Source organism: Vipera berus, assembly GCF_964194415.1.
Source record: "Vipera berus genome assembly, chromosome: 1".
Lineage (NCBI taxonomy): Eukaryota > Metazoa > Chordata > Lepidosauria > Squamata > Viperidae > Vipera > Vipera berus.
This window is the reverse complement of record NC_138202.1, coordinates 286,761,389-286,781,848: the sequence shown is the minus strand read 5'-3', so window position 1 is coordinate 286,781,848 and position 20,460 is coordinate 286,761,389. Positions and strand designations below refer to the sequence as shown.

General features: G+C 38.3%; 1 protein-coding gene across 2 annotated transcripts in view; it reads right to left on the bottom strand.

The window, feature by feature from the left end:
* Positions 1–20,460, bottom strand: part of MAP3K21 (mitogen-activated protein kinase kinase kinase 21) — a 52,900-nt gene that overhangs the window by 2,338 nt on the left and 30,102 nt on the right. Inside the window, exons 5-9 of one of the 2 annotated variants that reach the window (XM_081313897.1) lie at positions 13,236–13,476; positions 11,085–11,207; positions 4,525–4,641; positions 3,941–4,091; positions 1,438–1,532 (exon numbers count right to left, since the gene is read on the bottom strand). In XM_081313897.1, coding sequence (XP_081170023.1) covers positions 1,438–1,532; positions 3,941–4,091; positions 4,525–4,641; positions 11,085–11,207; positions 13,236–13,476 — 727 coding nt within the window. The remainder of the gene's footprint in view (positions 1–1,437; positions 1,533–3,940; positions 4,092–4,524; positions 4,642–11,084; positions 11,208–13,235; positions 13,477–20,460) is intronic. The other variant, XM_081313898.1, reaches the window with a different exon arrangement.

The following is a 20,460-nucleotide window of genomic DNA, read 5'->3' as shown; positions in this document are numbered from 1 at the left end:
AAATTATAGATAGCATCATAGTGGTACGGTCAGGATGTACTTCTTAAATAAAAAGAAGAGTTTATTGTATCACACCGTAATACAAAATTCCTGTCTAGTGAAAAGAAAGCAAGACAATAACTTAAAAACCTCACTGGTAGATTTTTATTTTTTTTTATCTTCCACGTTTTTCAGAATTTGTTTTCTTTGATGTGAAACAACGCTGTATCTCCTATATGCAACCCCCTTCCATTTTTATGAGTGTCAACTGAATGAAATAAATAAACAATTATCTCAGTTGATTTTTGTGTCCAAAAGAATTTAGTGTGTATAGGTTTAATCTCAACTGTTCCATTAGAAGGACCTCAGATTCAGGATGACTGCCTGGATCTGAATTTACTGCTGAGAGCACGTGACAAGATTAAAATATTGTCTGCAATCACTCTTATAAACACCAAATATATTTTAGGGAAGACAAGGCATATTTAATAAATATGGAATAGAGGTAAATTCTACACTGAGCTAGCAGAATTCTCTTGACAGTTCCTCTTATGCCTTCTAAATCTGCTCTAAAGAAATCTCCCTATCCTCCAGCACAGAACTGGGGCACCATGGAAGTGGGTGGGAATTTGATCCATCAGTTCCAGTAACAGATGGATACCACTGAATATAATCCCCATGCATCAGCATAAGAGGACTTAGATTTCCTTCCCTTGTAAAATGTAGAATTGGTCAGGATAGCAATGCAATTAATACTGGGAATTCCAGTCCATACATCTCCTGCCCTGTTAAATGCTTTCAGTATATATGAAATCTTGATGTCCAGTTTCAAAACAGTAAAGTCTAACATAGGAATAAGGGCTTCCCTGGATTGAAAACTGTATTTCAGTCTTATGTACCACAGTGAACTCTATACCCAAAAATTTAATTTAATTTAATTTAATTTAATTGGATTTATATACCGCCCTTTCCCGAAGGATTCAGGGTGGTTTACAGGGTAATTTAAAACAAGAAATACAAAAGTTAAAAACAATTAAAATAATTACAACCGTCCCTGAAAAAAGTAAAAAAAAAACAATTAAAATTAAAATTAAAATTAAAATTCTCAGCCTGGGCCAGAGAGCTCGAAGAGCCAGGTCTTCAGGTCCCGGCGGAATGAACGGAGGTCCATAAAAAGTAGGAAGGATCAAATGGAAAAATGAGCAGGATCAATTTTTTAAAAAAGGATGTACATCTTTAATACATTGGAGGTACATATAAATAAGCAAAATATTTAAACAAAACCTTTACAAATATTTGCTGCCAAATTTTAGTAGTGGACGGGAATTTTGGTAGCTCACTAAAAAAAAAATCACACCAATGCTATTTAGAAGTTACAATTTATGGCTGGTGGCCCCCCTGAGCTTTTCAGTGCTCTTGTCTTCTACGGCCTGAAAGTAACTGTATTTCAACACCTACCTTGGTCCATGAACAAAGAAGCTAATGGGACACCTTTATGGTTCTTCATCAAAAGTGCTGACCAAGGACTACCACCATCGGAGAGAGGTCTTATTCTGGAATCAGAATAATGATAACAAGCATTACTCTTTTTTTTATAGAAATATTATTCTAAAGACATAATAAATAAAATGAAGAATGCATCTGTTTTTCCTGCACAGCAGAATATATGGAGACTTTGCTACAACACAGTGCTAGGCTGCATTAACAGAGGGATAGAATCAAGATCACGTGAAGTACTAATACCACTTTACAATGCCTTGGTAAGGCCACACCTGGAATACTGCATCCAGTTTTGGTCACCACGATGTAAAAAGGATGTTGAGACTCTAGAAAGAGTACAGAGAAGAGCAACAAAGATGATTGGGGGACTGGAGGCTAAAACATATAGGGAACGGTTGCTGGAATTGGGTATGTCTAGTTTAAGGAAGAGAAGGGTGAGGGGTGACATGATAGCAGTGTTCCAATATCTCAGGGGCTGCCACAAAGAAGAGGGAGTAAGCTATTCTCCAAAGCACCTGAAAGCAGGACAAGAAGCAACGGATGGAAACTAGTCAAGGAGAGAAGCCACCTAGAACTAAGGAGAAACTTCCTGACAGTTAGAACAACTAACCAGTGGAACAACCTGCCTCCAGAAGTGGTGAATGCTCCAACACTGGAAGTTTTTAAGAAGAGACTGGCCAGTCATTTGTCTGAAATGGTATAGGGTTTCCTGCCTGAGCAAGGGGTTGGACTAGATGACCTCCAAGGTCCCTTCCAACTTCTTCTTCTTCTTCTTCTTCTTCTTCTTCTTCTTCTTCTTCTTCTTCTTCTTCTTCTTCTTCTTCTTCTTCTTCTTCTTCTTCTTCTTCTTCTTCTTCTTCTTCTTCTTCTTCTTCTTCTTCTTCTTATTATTATTATTATTATTATTATTATTATTATTATTATTATTATTATTATTATTATTAGACTGATTATGTAAGCCGCAGGCCAGGAGTAGGCAACCTTGGCTCTTTTATGAGCCAATTCCTGGGAGTGTTTTTTTCCCCAATGCAAAGTTTATTTAGAAACTCATATCAGTTGTGGTACTGGAGTACTACATATTTTTTCCGAACTTGTAAAAAATATAAGGACCAGCTTGTTGGTTTTTTTTCAGAATCATAGTTAGTAGCTAAGCTGCAGGTCTTTAATGTAATTGATAGTTCTCAACTTCTTCTAACAAAAACTTTATCCAGAAAAAGCAAACTACCGTGGGACAGCCTTAGATAATTAACTCTTCTCATCCTGTAATTTTGTGCTGGTAATTCATGTTTGCATTTAGTAAGTAGTAGGGGTGTTTTTTGTTTGTTTTTTTAAAAAAGGGTCTCTATCCCCATTTCCAATTTACTGATATAAGTTGCAATAACACAATTGTTGCTTTTCATGTCTATTACTCCCAATGAAGGAAGGACAGAGGTGCCCACTAGCTTGCTTTATTACTGAATATGGTGTGCGAAATAACTTCCGGAACACTTCTATGAACCAGGAACTCTGCACATTCCTCATGCACAATATTATTTTATTATTATTATTATTATTATTATTATTATTATTATTATTATTATTATTATTATTATTATTATTATTATTACATTTATATCCCGCCCTTCTCCGAAGACTCAGGGCGGCTTACAAGCTTAGCAGTAGCCTTCATTCTATGTATATGCCTGCTTGTTAGGGCTTTCACACACCTCCCAAGCGGCATTATTACAAAGTCAGCTTATTGCCCCCAACAATCTGGGTCCTCAACTCTGTTGCCCATGCCCTGGGACCACACGTAAAGACATATTGTGTGAAAGCCCTAATAAGCAGGCATATACATAGAATGAAGGCTACTGCTAAGCTTGTAAGCCGCCCTGAGTCTTCGGAGAAGGGCGGGATATAAATGGAATTAAAATAAATAAAATAAAATAAAAATATTCCCCTAGCAATGGGAACTGGATAGTCTGTGAACAAGCAGAAGCTTGTGCAAGCTCACAAAAGACTCTGAACATTGACACCTAAGTTGCCATATTTTCTCTAGCCAAGATTCTCTTTCCCAAACTAAAGAGAAAGTAGAGGACTTCGATATACTCTCTCCCCTAAATCTGTGCTGTATCTATTTTGCTCCATTTTGTAGGGGATGTTCTTAAGTATTTGGGATGCAGAGCTGAGCAAGAGATTTGGTTTAAGTGTCAGTCCTCAAATTTTCAACTAAGTACTTTCCCTTATTGAATCTGAATATTTTGACACAGAGAACTCATGAATATTCAGTCCAACATGTGCAATTGTACTTTTGACTTGTCCATTCATGCAGCTCCATTTATTTGAGCATCTTCACAGTTGTGTGATTTTCATTGTCTCCCACCCAATCTACATACGATTAAACTTCCTAAGAAGCACAATGCCAAGGAATTTTTCATAGACACACTGTATCGTGCATTCTCATGGTGCCCATCAACCATACCTCTCTTTGCAGTCTGCACGCTCTTTTGTTTGAACTGAGTTTGGTCCCCAAGTGCAGCCTTTCTTTTTAAAGCTTCTTTTCACATCTTCAAATTCTTCCTGGTGATAAGCTGTGCTTTTCCCCCATGTTCGGTTGCTTTCATCTGAGGTTACTGGAAAAAGATAAAAGATCTCAGCAAGAATTCGGCCTCTACCATAAGATTTGCATAACAGTACCACCACAGAGACATTTTTCCCTTCCAAAGTACAGGTAAGAAGATGATCAAATTAAGCAGGCAAAGAATGAATCTACGAAGGTAAGAGGGTAAGAAAAGAAAGTCAATCAACAGATGATGATTTTTCATGCTTTTAATTTTTCTTTATTTTTAGATAAATTCAGATAAGCTACTATTTCTGAATACTTTCGTTAGATATAACTGAAATAATGTCTTCTATGAGAAAGTCAAAACTTAATGTGCAAATATAATATTTCCGTTAATCTGAAATCGCTGTAATGGATATCCAAGTAAGTATTCAGCTTATCGCTTTACACCAATTTAGCTAAGAAAGCCAACCAACACCTTGTATTAGTGAATATCGGCTTGCCTTTTGTCTTAACCCCAGAGGGAAGTTCATATTCACTTGTGATATCTACATCTTGTTGGTACACATATATACTGTTTCTTTGCCCATTAGCTGTACTTGAGTCAGATTTGGAAATCACTGAAGAAACAATTAAGAGAACATACATGAATCCATCCAGTGGCACTTTGCCCTGATAGTAAATCAACACCAGTTTCAAAAATTTTCTCAAATAGCAGTCTCAGCGCCCGACGATTGCACGCTAGGAATGGCTTAACAAAGTCTGGCAGAGAACAGCATTTGAACAATTTCTCGACTTGCAACCACAAACTTTGAGCCCCAAAGTTCCATTGCTAAGCAGGACAGTTGTTCAGTGAGTTTAGTCCCATTTTACGACCTTTTTTGCCACAGTTCTAAAGTGAATCATTTCAGTTCTTAAGTGAATCAGGCGTTCATTAAGCAAATCTGGCTTTCCCCATTGGCTTAGTTTGTCGGAAACCAGCTGGGAAGGTTGCCAATGGTGATCATGTGATCCTGGGGCAGTGCAACTATCATAAATACATGCCAAGTGCCCGAATTTTGATCAAGTCGCCATGAGGATGCTGCAACAATCCTAAGTGTGAAAAACCATCATGACATTTTTTTCAGTGCCATTCTAACTTTGAATGGTCACTACAGTAGGCAAATGGTTGTAAATCAAGGACTACCTGCATACAGTATTTTCATGCAGGACTAGGGCTGAGGAGATTGAGGGTCTAGTTCAGGGGTAGGCAACCTTGGCTCTTTTATGACTTGTGGACTTCAACTCCCAGAATTCCTGAGCCAGCCATACTGAGGAGAAAGGGAGAGGTTTCCATGCTAAGCCATGCTGGCTCAGGAATTCTGGGAGTTGAAGTCCACAAGTCATAAAAGAGCCAAGGTTGCCTGCCCCTGGTCTAGTCTTTCCTAAGACCAGAACATTCACTGGGTGATTATGACCAATCACCCAATCTAAGAGAATCCTATTCTACAAGGTTGTAGTAACAAAAGATGGAATAAAATTTATGCTCCTGGGGGAAAAGCCAGATATAGCTAGAACAAACAAATAAATATATAAGTACTTGGTCAACCATCTTTAATTAACTCAGGCCTACAATTTGTAATACTCCACTCAATAGTTTAATGGCTATTTAATAGTGTGAAATCTCCACTGATGATTTTGTAGCACTTATCCAGTCTCGGCAACATAACTTGGGCATTTATATGATTTGAGCCAGTTTATCCATCTATATAAAAATATATTACTTCGGCATTGCTACACAACTCCTCTTATACTGCACAGCAATGGAAACAGTTCTGAAGACAGCGAGAAGATAAGATGACAGCCCAGGCACGATTGTGAGAATGACAATTTTACATATTATTGCATTTTTCTAAATATTCTGGATTATTCCTTAATATCTATAAGTACACAGAGGACACAAAAATTAATTTATACTTCCTGCACACTCTTGAAAACAGTAAAGTTTTTAGGACACTCTAGAATGGGCTGGATGGACTATGGTAAATGGGGATATTGCCAAAAAAAAATCAATGGAAGTAATTTGCTTAATATAAAGTTCCCCTTTCTCTAAGAAACCTCTGTAATTCATGCCCCTGGTTCTGATGATTTCCAATTGTTGGGTGAGAAATTTCTAGAAAAATTGCTACCGTCATTGTCCAGGGGGGCATCTAATAGTACTTGCTATTCATCTGAGATTATCAATGTTAAGTCCCAGTGACTAAGAAATAGACTCCCTCCACTGGAAGCAAATGAAGAAGGTGGGGGGAACCATATGATAGTGTATCCTAAGATCTTTTTCAATTTGCAAGTTCTAGGAGTCCCGGGAACAATCTAAATGCAGAAGATGGCTATGCATGCAATTTACCTAAGGGCATGGGCATTTTTGAGACTTTCAAGCAATTCTGATAAGTAGTTTCTCTTTTGAATTTAATCGGATTGGGATGAGGGTGAAACCTACACTCTTATCTGCTTCATGAAAGAATTATAATCTCAGTAATTTATTTTGCCTATTTGATGATCTCTGAAAGAAAGAAATCGAGAGCCCAATCTAATTTTCAAAAAATAAATATTTAATATAATCTTAGTAAACTTTCTATTTGTTGGAGCCTCAGACTGATCATGACTATTATCCTTTTAAATTAAAATATAAGAAATTTACTGGAGCTGATTCACAGAAATTACAAGTGGACTTGGAGGAAAATACGAATTTTCAGAGAAGAGAAAGACTGTAAAAGAAAGCAGGAGTTGGAATTATATCTATGAGAATTAAGAAGTCCAGGAGGAAAAAGGGGAAAAAATATAAAACCAGTTTATTTAATTATAATTAAATAATGAGTTGCTATTTCTGGTGAGGCTTAATGGTTATTTGGGTTGTTTTTTTGGAAATGTTTAACAATGTAATGGACTGGTTTGTAATATTTATATTATTATTATTTTGATATCTAAGGGTTTATTATTTCTGGCAAAGTTTAATAGTTTTTAATTCTTTTTTAAATGTTTAACTGTTAAGAGACAGTAGAGGGTGACTTAGACTAAATGGAAAGGGAGACTACATATGTTATTAGCTATTTTTGTAAAAAAAAATCTGGATCTTTGCTGATTATTAAGGAGATCCTCTGTTTAGAGATTTAAAGATGAGTTTATAGAAAATGAGATGAGACATAGAATGAAGATGCAATTAATGTTGATTATACAGTACTTGATGTACATAAGTTTCTTATTAGAATTTCTTTTTTCTTCTTTTCGGGGCTTTCTGCACTTTTAAAATATTTTTTTCTTTTTTAAAATGTACTTTTGAATTAAGTTTTAAAATCTGTTTTATCTAATCCTTAATAAAAAAAATATAGAACTATTATCAAAGATTAATTAATTTTTCAATTTGTAAAAAAATATTTTGTTAAAAGTGGATGTGATCCCTCTTCAAATTTCCTTCTACAGAAAAAGTGTCTTGGTAAAGATAAAAAAAGATATCTGTAATTGTGTATCAACCATTTAAATTGTGTGATTGCAGTACAACCCAAAGCAGGGGAGAAAATATGCTGCATGAGTAAGAAAATGGCTTCAACTTTACCCAAATAAGTACACAGGTTTTAATGTTGGGAAGAGCTCTCCTTCAACTTTATCTATTAACTCTGAGGGAATAGAAGATAATGGGAACAAAGGATTAAGAAAATGGTGTTCAAAGTGAAGAAAATAATCTTTTGTTTGCAAGACATCCAGGTTGAAAAACTGACAGACAATACTCTCTTTCAGTGCTGGGAAACAGGAGTGATAATTTATTATCCTCAAACAGAACACACTGAATAATTAACCAGCATTAATGACTGAATGCAATGGGAAAATACTGAGATTTAAGCTGAATGTAACACTCCCTTCTTTTCCCTTGCTGGAAAGGAACAAGTTGCATGCCAACATACACTGTTCACATTTTTTTTTCCAGCCTTTCCAAAGGCAAATGTAGAATTTTTAAAAATTTAAACATTAACATGAAAGCAGAGTTTCAAATTCTCCAGACCCAACTCAGTTATGCTTATGTGTAATGATCTCACTTGGCCAGTGCACATCTGGCATCCTGTTACTTATAGAAACTGAAAATTGTGCATTTCTCTTTTGTGAATCGTCAGACTCAGTCAATTATCTCTTTGTAATTAAAATAACACAGAAATTCCATATTTGGAATCAATAAGTTCAAAGTTCAAGATGCTAAGAATAATCAACAGAGAAGACTTTTGTCAGGTATATATCTTTTGGAGTGGGTGAATGTTACATGGGCAAAAATCTATTCACACAAATGTATTTCTTCCTCTTCTTGCCCCCCTTTAACCTGCTCTGCCTCAACATCTGTTCTGGGGATTGAGCAATCTTACGGAGGAGAGTTTGGGCAAACGTGAAAAGCTGCAGGGAAACAGCAATCATTCTCTCCAATTCTATCAGTAGAAATCAATTCTGCTGAGGGAAACACATGACTTTATTTACCCCTGACTGTGAAATTGAGGAAACTTCTGGCTTGCCAATTTTGGAAACAAAATGCTTGACTGATGGACCATGTCTTGATCCAACAAGACACTTGTTTATACTACAGAAATGCAAAGTACAAAACTGTATAAGTAAGCAATTTTAAATTTTCCACCTCAACAATTAACAGCTATAACTGTGTGCCCAGTTACAAATGTGCAAATATACTGGTATCAGCAGAGCTGGTAGATAAAATGAGTAACTGCAGTAGTCCCTGCCTTTGACAATGTCCTCTTGGCCGAAGAGTCTTGTGTAACATTCATAAATTCCTTCCTGGAACCTCACTTCTGTTTGGGTCCAAAGTCTCTGGTGAAGGATGAAATTACATATATCCACAACCTCACCCGTACAAAGATATATTTATATTTTCAGTCCTTTGCACAAATGAATACATGTCTAAGGATAATGTTGCAGGATCCAATCTGGCTTGGTCACCAGGACCAGAGGTGGACTCTCTTCTAGTGCTTTCCCCATTTATATCCAACTCCGTAAAAACATGCCTGGCATAATCCTTTTTTCTGCCCTCTCCCTAACTATCTTTTTTTAATGTCCAGCCTGTGAGTGAGATTTATTTTACACCCAGTTGTACGGATGTCAAGTACAAGTAGTCCTCAACGTATCAGCACAATTGAGCCCAAAATTTCTGTTGTCAAATGAGATATTTGTTAAGTGAATTTTGCTCCATTTTACAACCTTTCTTGCCTCAGTTGTTAAGTGAACCACTGCAGTTTATAAGTTAATAATCCAGTTATTAAGTGAATCTGGCTTCCCCAATTGATTCTGCTTGTGAGAAGGTCGTAAAAGGTGATCACATGATCTTGGGACACAGCAATGGTCATAAATATGACTCAGTTGCCAAGCATCTGAATTTTGATCACATGATCATGGGGGTGCTGGAAAGGCCGTAACTGTGAAAAACAGTCATAAAGTCACTTTTTTTCAATGCTGTTGTAACCTTAAACAGACACTAAATGAACTGTTGTAAATTGAGGACTACCTGCAATGTTTCCCCCTTAAGCTGATAGCATCCAAACACAGTTGTGAAGTGTGTAAAATCTGTTGTGCTTTGCTATCTATTACAATGATTTAACACTAGAAGGTGTTTGTTGAACATTTCAGGTTGATGTGGCCATTACGCTTTGCCTCCCTGGTTGCATCATATCTGTTGCCATTCTCCATTAATTCCCTAAACAGCTTAACCCAATAATGCTCAGTCGGCAATAATATTAGGTGGTTTAACTATACAGCCATTACTGGTTTAGTGCAATCATGTATTTAATAAAGCAGCAGAGTGGTGAATGAATCATCTTCCCTATTGCCTCCTCAACAAAATGCAGAGGAAGCTGGAAGTCAGCATCAACTGCTTATATAAAGAAAAGGCAAGAAGGAACGAAGAAATAAATTCTAAGTAAAATTGTTGTTATTTCTCTTCTGTCACCGCCCCCCATTTTAAAACATTTTACTCCACTTGGGTTACAACAAAACAGGGTGTAGAAGAATGGGCATGAGAAGAAGCCTAAAGAAGACAGGTCAGGTCATGCTGTATTTAATGGATGTTTTTCCACTTGCTGCTGGCATGCAGAAACAGGACGACACAGGAATTACCTAATCACTTTGCCTATCAACTGGTGAACAGGCAAAATCAAGATAGCACTATTTGGCAGACAGTCAAAACAGGTGGTAGGATGGGATGGGCATGGAAAGTAGCAAAATAACTGCCTGAATAGTTTTGTGCCAATACAAGTGGAAATACCTTAATTCAGCAATGGGGAAAGGCCCAATTTAAGAAGAAAAGAAAAAAGAAAAACAACTGAATTCTATTTTTTCCTCATTTTCCCTGTTAATAGCTTAGCATGTTACGCAGTCTTCTTGTATGTTGCTTTTATTTGCTTTGTCTTCCTGAGATGAGTGACAATGTACACATCATACCCAACCAACCTTCTATATTACCGTAATCAGGGATACTGACAAAACATTTTCTACAAGGCAAAAGAATTTACATGAATTGACTCTACAAGACTTATGTAAAAGTAAACCTTAGGAATGATTAAGGGAGCATGAAAGTATACAGTCTTTTCCCAATTTATCCAAAGTGCCACATCTGATTAAACAGCCAATTCTATTGTTGTCTCTTGGTTTGCGTGTGTGAGTGGAGGACACCATATTTAGGGACACAAGTGGAGACCAGATGAAAGAAAAATAGAATTAATTTAGTTTGAACTATCACTGTGATGGTTTAACACAGCTTCAGATCAAAATTAATGGTTATATCAGCACCAGAATTTACCATATTACTACACATTTGTAGAATTACTGAAATTAACCAATAATCATTCTTTTTTTCATTCTGTGATGTTACCCAATGTAATTTTCTGCAGAAATAGGTCACCATGTGATCAGTCCAGTTTTTTCTAGTCAAACAAGTTTAAGATTACACTTAACAGTATGAAATATTTTTCAGAGTGATAAATAAATGGTAAAATGTATCAAGATCAACAGGATAGAAATACTCATTTTTTAAACTTACATTGTATAGCTCGAAGACGAGGAATTATTGGAGGACTACTTGGTGGACTAGAGCTATTACTGTTTAAACTTCTGCGCTTATCTATATTTGGGGAAGCTTGCACTGTGATTTTATGCTGAAAATCTGTTATAAATAAAAAGGACAGGTTAAGTTAATGTTAATGTTTCAAAATAAAATTTCAACAACAGACTGTCCGGCTGCATTATATTAAATAGATACACAATGTTGAATTTTAGTACATTCCTAAGAAAAATCCTTCACTAATAAGAGCTTAAAGACCACATTAACTTATAAGTTCTTTAAGGAAAGCCAATTTGGTGCAATGGTTAAGAAACCAGAAACTAGTTCTGGACTTGCTTTAGGCACAATGTCTTCTGGGTGACCTTGGGCCAGTCACACTCTCTCTCAGCCTTAGGAAAGAATCAAGGACAAGTCAGTTCTGAAATCTTGCCAAGAAAACTGCAGTAACTTGTCCATGCAGTCCACAATAGTCAAGACTGTCTCAAATGCAGATTAAAAAATGGTTTGGTATTGCCAGAGAAGCATTTAGGATGTGAATGGAAACAGATTCTTATAAGCAGAATAGCAAACATCTAATAGAAACAGCACTCGTAAACAGCTCGCAGCAGCAGCAGCTCTCAAATCAGTCTGTTATGAAAATGCATTGTGTACAAAAAGTAAATTATAGATAATTAACATAGCAACAGTTCTGAGAAAGATGAAACATAATTGATAAACAGCACAGGTTATTGAAATGATGTTAAGGACACAGAAGTGTGAACAGAAACACCACATGGATGTACTTATAAATGCTGTGAAGAATTTTGGATGCCACTTTTTTTCCTGTCTTTCCCATTTTTCCTCAACTTTTTTTTTCTTTTCTTGCACCTTTTCTTTGATTTCTTTATTTTTTCTTCCCTACTTTATATCAGTTTGAATTCTTATCTTCTTTTTTAAAAGCTCAAAAAAAATCATATAAGCTAAGAAACACACACGAATAAAGGAGAGTGTATGTAAAAATTTCCTTTTCCTAATTATTTACCTAATATAATATAAACTTATAAAGCATCATGGGTATAGAGCAGGAAGTGTTTTAATCCATCTCTTTTTCAAATTAAAAATATAATAGCACCTTGTTAGAAAGTATTATAAATTAAGTAATATTAATGCCACCAAAAAGAAGCAATTCTAATTTCATCAGACACATTGAAATTTGAGTTGTTTATGTACTTTCATGAGTTCTTCTAAATTGCAATTAAGTGCAAAAAAGAGACAAAAGACTTGAAAATATTTTGTCCAACTAATAGGAGTGTTATCCATCTTTGTTGCCTTTTAGAGTTCTCAAAGGGGTCCGAAGCATTAATATTCATAGAAGTGCATGTTATGGGGCCCTACTTCAAACAATTGTCCTCAATATAGTGACATATAAGCTGTTTTCATGAAGTTTTTATACCTAAAAAGTAGATCAGAACTCTACACTGAACAAGCAACACTTCTAAATCTCTTCAGAATTTACTAATTTCTTGCATGCATCTAATAGTGCCCCCTGTTTGGGGATTTGGGATTATGACACCAGGTTTATTCAAGGCAACTTCACTCTGACATTATGCCATGGAGGTAATGTGATTCTTTTGGTCTAAGCAAAGATACAACATCAAGTGCCTTCAACCAGGCACTTCACCTAACACTGAAGCTTCTTCCTGCCTTTTCTATCCCTTGCCAAAGCAAGAAAAAGTCACATGTCATTGTCAATCCCATGGTTTCTCCATAGGTAACAGTAGTGCACAGAAAAAGGCAAATAGTCTCCTGTTCCATTCACCAATGTTTTGGGAGGCAATACCAAAAGAAGCTGAACACTGTGTCCTGCAGCAAAAATTTGCAAGTACCCCCAGAGAAGCTGTGCTGAAAAGGAGCTGTGCAAAGCAAAGCAAAGTTGGTTCGTTTTGCTTCAGTTGGTTTTGTTTCTAGAAGCGAATGGCACTCACTCGAATCTTTGTCCAAGAAAGCACCCCTCTGGACATCTACCTGAGATGAAGCTACTGGATTTAATATGGCAATTCTGAAATTGTCAGCAACTGAATTCAACACAGGACATGCACTACTTGTCTTAAATAAAGCTGCTCAAGGTCAGGGCAGGGGAAAGGAACAAACCTGAAGGCAGACTAATTCTGTTCCCATCTTTAAGTTTTAATCGACTTTTTTTAAATTTCCCTTTTCGCTTCTTAACGTTTGGCTTCTCTTGATTTAGCTGGAATATCAATATATTCAATTCACGTTCCAGTACGTCAATCTCCCGTTCTGCTAGCTGCTGCTCTCGTCGTTTCAGCAACTCCTCTTGGGATTTCTGATGAAGAGCAGCTCTTGTTAATTCTTCTTCCCTTGACCTCAGCTCCTAACAATTATAATGGAAACAGTGGTTAGAACATTATCTTCTGCCTCCTGATGAACAAGGTGGACCTTCTCACCCCAGTGGTATCTACCCAACCCAATGGATCTGGCAGGAGAGGCTTGAACTGGGTCCGGTCCATGAGAGAACACCATATAACGGGATCCAGGAGAAGGGTCTTTTTTGCCATGGCACCCACCCTTTGAAACATCATTCTCCCTCCTCCCCCCACACAAGCTCAGATTTGCCCTGACCTTGCTGGCTTTTCCCAAGGCATTAAAAACATGGCTTTGCCATCAATCCCAAAGCCCAACTGGGGGTGATACTGATTTTAGGTTACATTAACTGTGACCTGTTAAATTATTCTTGGCTGCTATTTCATACTGTGTTTGGTTGTGTTTTTAGTCTGGTTTTTTTTTTGTTTCATTGTTAGCTGCCCAGAGTCATGCCTATGAGATGGACGGTCCTATATATTTATTAAATAAATAAATGGGTACATCCATAGTGATGTTAACTGGCAATTATCTAAACAGGAGAGCCCCCACCGTATAACATGTATAAAACATGGCTAATTGGAGGCAGCCTATTTTCTATTTGTAATGAATCTGGCTAAGCTTTTTTCAGCTGAAGGTTGTAGAGAAACCTCTGAAATATTTGCAAGAACAAATTGCACATTTAGCTGTACCATTATCACTGCAAGAAACAGCCGAGGCTTGTAGTTCTATGAAAATAAAGAAACCTTCCTATAATTTCCATAGAGGGCTTTATGACTTATCTAGGATACCGAAGATGGGTAAAGACTGATACTTTCCCACAAGTCAGTGGGGAAGTCTTGGAAACTAGCAGGGAGAAAGTCAGTGGGGAGCATGTGACTATGCTAATGGCAGGATTGTGTTCAAATGATGCTCCAGATGTTTTGGAATTGCACTCAAGGCACCTATTACTCTTGGTGCTATCTTTGCTTCCATTTGCCACATTATTGTTATTAATCAGTATTGTTTCCCCCTAACACTTGGGTTTCTTGCTAACTTCTGTAAGAGATTACAAAGTCTGTGTCTATGTTATTATTTTAGCATAATTCTGCTGTTGGAGGAGAGAAGAAGAAAAAGTAACCATTTTCTGTAAGGTACCAGTTAATTAGAATGTAACAGACATGGCAGTCCCCCTGCCTGTGAAATTTAAATGTAAATAACAAGATTAAGTTAAACTGACAAGCGTGGAAAGTTTTCCATTAAGATGTGTAAATGAAGAATGTGTAACCTGCTTCATTTTATGTATATGTTATAAAATCGGAGGGATAACAAGCAGGATATTTTTATTGTTCACTATACAGAATACAGGGACGCGGTGGCTCAGTGGGTTAGGACACTGAGCTTGTCGATCAGAAGGTCGGCAGTTTGGCGGGTCGAATCCCGAGTGCTGCATAACAGAGTGAGCGCCTGTTACTCGTCCCAGCTTCTGCCAACCTAGCAGTTCGAAAGCACGTAAAAATGCAAGTAGAAAAATAGGGACCACTACGGTAACAGCATTCCATGCACCTTTGGCGTCTAGTCATGCCGGCCACATGACCACGGAGATGTCCTCGGACAAGCACTGGCTCTTCGGCTTTGAAACGTTCATTCCGCCGGGACCTGAAGACCTGGCTCTTCGAGCTCCCTGGCCCAGGCTGAGAATTTTAATTTTAATTTTAATTTGGTTTTTGTTTTTTTTACTTTTTCAGGGACTGTTGTAATTATTTTTAATTGTTTTTAACTTTTGTATTTCTTGTTTTAAATACCCTGTAAACCGCCCTGAGTCCTTTGGGAAAGGGCGGTATATAAATCCAATTAAATAAATAAATAAAAATAAATGAGCACTGGCCCCTAGAGTCGGAAACGACTAGGACGCATGTGCAGGGGAACCTTTACCTTTACCTTTATACAGAATACAAAACGAATTTCTAGATTATTTTAATCATTCCTTTATATAGGTTTCATCCTTCTTGCTGCAAGTGATTTTCCTAAGGATGACTATATTGGTGTTGGTTATGACCTTTAAAGCCCTTAATGGCATAGGTCCAGGCTACCTGATGAACTGCATCATCCTGCTAGGACAAGTATGTCCTAATCATGCCAGCAGAGAGGGCCTACTTTGGATCTTATCTGTCAAAGAACTCCAACTATGAGGATAAGGAAGAGCCTTTTCTATTGCAGCACCCAGTCTTTGGAACATCTTACCCTCTAAAGCAGGGGTGTCAAACTCAATTTCATGGAGGGCCGCATCAGCATTGCGGTTGCCCTCAGGGGGCCAGGTGGGTGTGGCCTGGGTGGACGTGGCCTACTGGGTGGGTGTGGCTAAAGTGCGTATGGCCTACTGGGTGGGCGTGGCAAGCTCTACATCGTTCGCATCAAGGGTGCCTATAGGGGCCTAGGCAGGAGTGGGACAGATCTGGGGGTCTCTGGCAGGAGGAGGGTCTCTGGGCCAGGGCCAAGGCAGTGGGGGCCGTTCCCTCACTGTTTCCAGGATGGCTTCGCGGGCCGCATGAAACCACTTCGCGGGCCGGATCCGGCCCCCAGGCCTTGTGTTTGACATGTCTGCTCTAAAGTAAGATCTGCCCTGCCCCCCCCATCCTTTCACAAGAGCTTGAAGAGCTGGCTCTGCTGGTTGGCCTAGGCACCAAATGGGGAGTTCCACACTGGAAGTCGATGCTGGATTGATGGCAAGAGTTCCCCTCCCCTTCTTGTTCTCTGCTCTCCACCCATCCATCTATTTGGTTAACACATTGATGTATTTTTGTTGTGTTCCTTTTTCATTGTTTATTTTATTGTTCTATTATTTTAGTCCTGTTTACACTCCTTTCATTTTCTTCTTGTTATTATTGTAAACCTCCTAGAATAGCCCCACAGTGAGATAGGTGGCAAATAAATTACACAAATAAATAACTTTGGTTGTTTCCTGGGACGTGGCAAACCAATAAACCAAGTAAGTTTTAAGCATCAGCCTCCAGCGCTGTCTCAATTATAACAATAAATCTGGGGCCCTCATCTGCCCCAAAGACCTATGTAATTCTTAAAATTCTAGGAATTCTCAATTCACTGTTTGGAATGAGGCAAACATATTTACTTAGAAAAAGCAGTGAGGTAGGAAGCATCACATGAGGCTTGAGGGAACTGACAGCCAACTCATTAACCACTCTTTTTTGGGGGAAAAAAGGGGGTGTTTTCTAACTGGTCACCAAGACTCTAATGGGCCTTTTATGAATATGAAAGTTTAATAACAGCTATGTTCGGACACCACTTCAAACATGTTTACTACCGCCAAAGTTTGCCTGCCTCAATCAACTCCAAACAAGAAAAAAGTAAAATCAGTGATTTTTAGAATTGCCATACTTTAGAATGGGCTATACCTGCCAGCATCATAATTAAAGTAAGATGCTCAGAGTTAAAAATAATCTAAATATTAACATAGTAAAACATACTGGAACTCCAAAACATTCAAAGAACTACTCAAACTAACCCCCAACCAAACAGAGGAAATAGATGAACTTTTTGCTAGTCAGCTAACTAAGATATGTAGGAAGCACATCACAATAGTAATGGGGGACTTTAATTACCCTGACATCAACTGGGAGACAAACTCTGCACCAAGTGAAAGATCAAACGGATTCCCGACAAACCTAGCAGACAACTTTGTCTACCAAAAAGCAGAGAAGGGAACTAGGGGATTAGCCATATTGGATCTAATTCTCACTAACAGAGATGAAATGATAGAAGGTGTTGAAACCACAGGAACCTTGGGGGGAAGTGATCATGCAATATTGGAATTCAACATTATGGAAGCACAAGCAATAGAACACAGTAAAACTAGAGTCTTGGACTTTAAGAGAGCTAATTTCAATAAACCTAGAGGGCTTGGGAAGGATTCCATGTATGAGAATCCTCAAGAGGAAAACAACTCAAGAAGCTTGGGAAATTTTGAAAAGTGAGATAATAAAAGCCCAGTCTAGCACAATACCAACAAAGAAGAAAAATAACAGCTCTCAGAAGAAACCAGCATGGCTGCACAAAGAACACTCTGATAAATTGAAAGATAAAAAGGACAAGTAGAAAAAGTGGAAAGAGGTGCACATAAATAAGGCAGAATATCAGCAAAAATTGGAGCCTTGGTGGAGCAGTGGGCTAATGCCTCCTTAAGTAACACCAGCTGCCTGCAATTAGTGCAGGTTCGCATCCCACCAGGCTCAAGGTTGACTCAGCCTTCCATCCTTCCGAGGTAGGTAAAATGAGGACCCAGATTGTTGGGGGCAATTAAGCTGACTTTGTAATAATGCTGCTTGGGGTGTGTGTGAAAGCCCTAATAAGCAGGCATATACATAGAATGAAGGCTACTGCTAAGCTTGTAAGCCGCCCTGAGTCTTCAGAGAAGGGCGGGATATAAATGGAATTAAAATAATAAAAAAATAAAAAATAAAAAAATAAAATAGTCAGAGCTTGCAAAGATGAAGTGAGGAAGCTAAGGCTCAAAATGAACTAAGGCTTGCAACTAAAGTCAAAAATAACAAAAAAAGCTTCTTTCAAAATGTAAAAAACAAGAAAAAAGTTAAGGAAATGATTGGTCCATTAGTGGGGGAAAGTGGCAAGAAGGTGACAAGCAACAGGGAGAAAGCAGAACTATTTAACTCATTTTTTGCATCTGTCTTTACACAAAGGGAAAAAACAGTCCAACCTATCAAAAACAGTGCCATAAAAAACAGAATAGGAACACAAGTTAAGATAGGCAAGAAAATGGTAAGTGAGCACCTGTCCAACCTAGACAAGTTCAAATCTCCAGGACCAGATGGACTACACACACCCCAAGGTTCTCAAGGAACTGGCAGATGTGATCTAAGAACCACTGAACTATATTTTTCAAAGATTCTGGAGCATTGGGGAACTACCAGAGGACTAGAAAAGAGCTGATGTAGTTCCCATCTTCAAAAAAGGAAAGAAAATGGATCCAGGAAATTACAGGCCTATCAGCCTGACCTCAATACCTGGGAACATTCTGGAAAAGATAATCAAACAATGAATCAGCGAACACCTAGAGGCAAACAAAGTCATTACTAAAAGCCAACATGGGTTTGTCAAAAACAGATCATGCCAGACAAATCTTATTGCATTCTTTGATCAAGTGACAAAATTAGTAGATCAGAGGAATGCTGTGGATGTAATTTTCTTGGACTTCAGTTAGGCATTCAATAAAATAGATCACAAACTACTACTTGATAAGATAGAAAAATGTGGGTTAGACAGAATCAATCAGATGGATTCGTAGCTGGCTGACCGGCCGTACTCAGCGTGTGGTCCTCAATGGAACTGCATCTACATGAAGAAAAGTGTGTAGTGGGGTGCCCCAGGGCTCTGTTCTAGGCCCAGTGCTCTTCAACATCTTCATCAACGATTTGGACAAGGGGATAGATGGGGAACTCATCAAATTTGCAGATGACACCAAGCTGGCAGGAATAGCCAACACTTGAGAAGACAGGCTTAAGATACAGAAGGATCTGGACAGACTTGAACACTGGGCGCTATCTAACAAAATGAAATTCAGTGGTGAAAAAAGTAAGGTTCTACATTTAGACAAGAAAAACCAAATGTACAGGTATAGTATAGGTGGTACCTTGCTCGATAGTAGTAACTGTGAAAGAGATCTCGGAGTCCTAGTGGACAATCACTTAGATATGAGCCAGCAGTATGCTGCAGATGCCAAAAAAGCCAACACAGTGGCTGCATTAACAGAGGGATAGAATCAAGATCACTTGAAGTATTAATATCACTTTACAATGCCTTGGTAAGGCCACATTTGGAATACTGCATCCAGTTTTGGTCACCACACTGTAAAAAAGATGTTGAGGCTCTGGAAAGAGTACAGAGTACAGAGAAGAGCAACAAAGATGATTAGGGGACTGGAGGCTAAAACATATAAGGAACGGTTGCTGGAACTGGGTATGTCTAGTCTAATGAAGAGAAGGACAAGGGGAGACATGATAGCAGTGTTCCAATATTTCAGGGGCTGCCACAAAGAAGAGGGAGTCAAGCTATTCTCCAAAGTGCCTGAAGGCAGGACAAGAAGCAAGAGATGGAAACTAACCAAAGAGAGAAGCAACCTAGAACTGACAGTTCCTGACAGTTAGAACAATTAACCAGTGGAACAACATGCTTCCAGAAGTGGTGAATGCTCCAACACTGGAAGTTTTTACGGAGAGACTGGACAGCCATTTTTCTGAAATGGTCTAGGGTTTCCTGCCTGAGCAGGGGGTTAGACTAGATGACCTCCAAGGTCCCTTCCAACATTATCATCATCATCATCATCATCATCATCATTCACACAGTCAGCCAAATGTTCAGACTGGATTTGGCATTTTTGTCTACCTATCAAGTCCTTACCAAGGACCTGGGATAGACAGATGTGGATGTTTGATGGTATTATAGATATCGTCGCAGGATGGAAGCAGTTCCTAGTAAGGCCGCCTTTTGCAATTGACTAATGGCGAATTTGTCAATGCCAGTGGTGTTCAAGTGGTGCTCCAGTTGTTTTGGGATTGCACCCAAGGCGCCTATTACTATTGGTACTACCCTTGCTTGCCTTTGCCACAGTCTTTCTATTTCTATTTGTAGGTCTTTGTATTTTGTTATCTTCTCCAGTTCTTTCTCTTCTATTCTGCTGTCTCCAGGCACTGCCACGTCCACTATCCAGACTTTTTTGTCTTTCTTTTCAACAATTGTTAATGTTTCAGGTGCTTGTCTGTTTAAATTCTGAAGTGGGTTGGGGGGGTGTTTGGGGGTTTTACGTTTTCCTGTTCCCCTTTTGAGAAGTTGAGTTCTGCAGTCCTCCAGTTTATCCCGGGGTTCCATTTCTTCAGCCATTCCAGTCCTAAAATCATTGGGCATGCCATGCCTGGGGCCACTATAAATGTTATGTCTTCCTCATGGGACCCCAGGGACATGTGGAGTGGTAGAGTGGCTAGGGTAG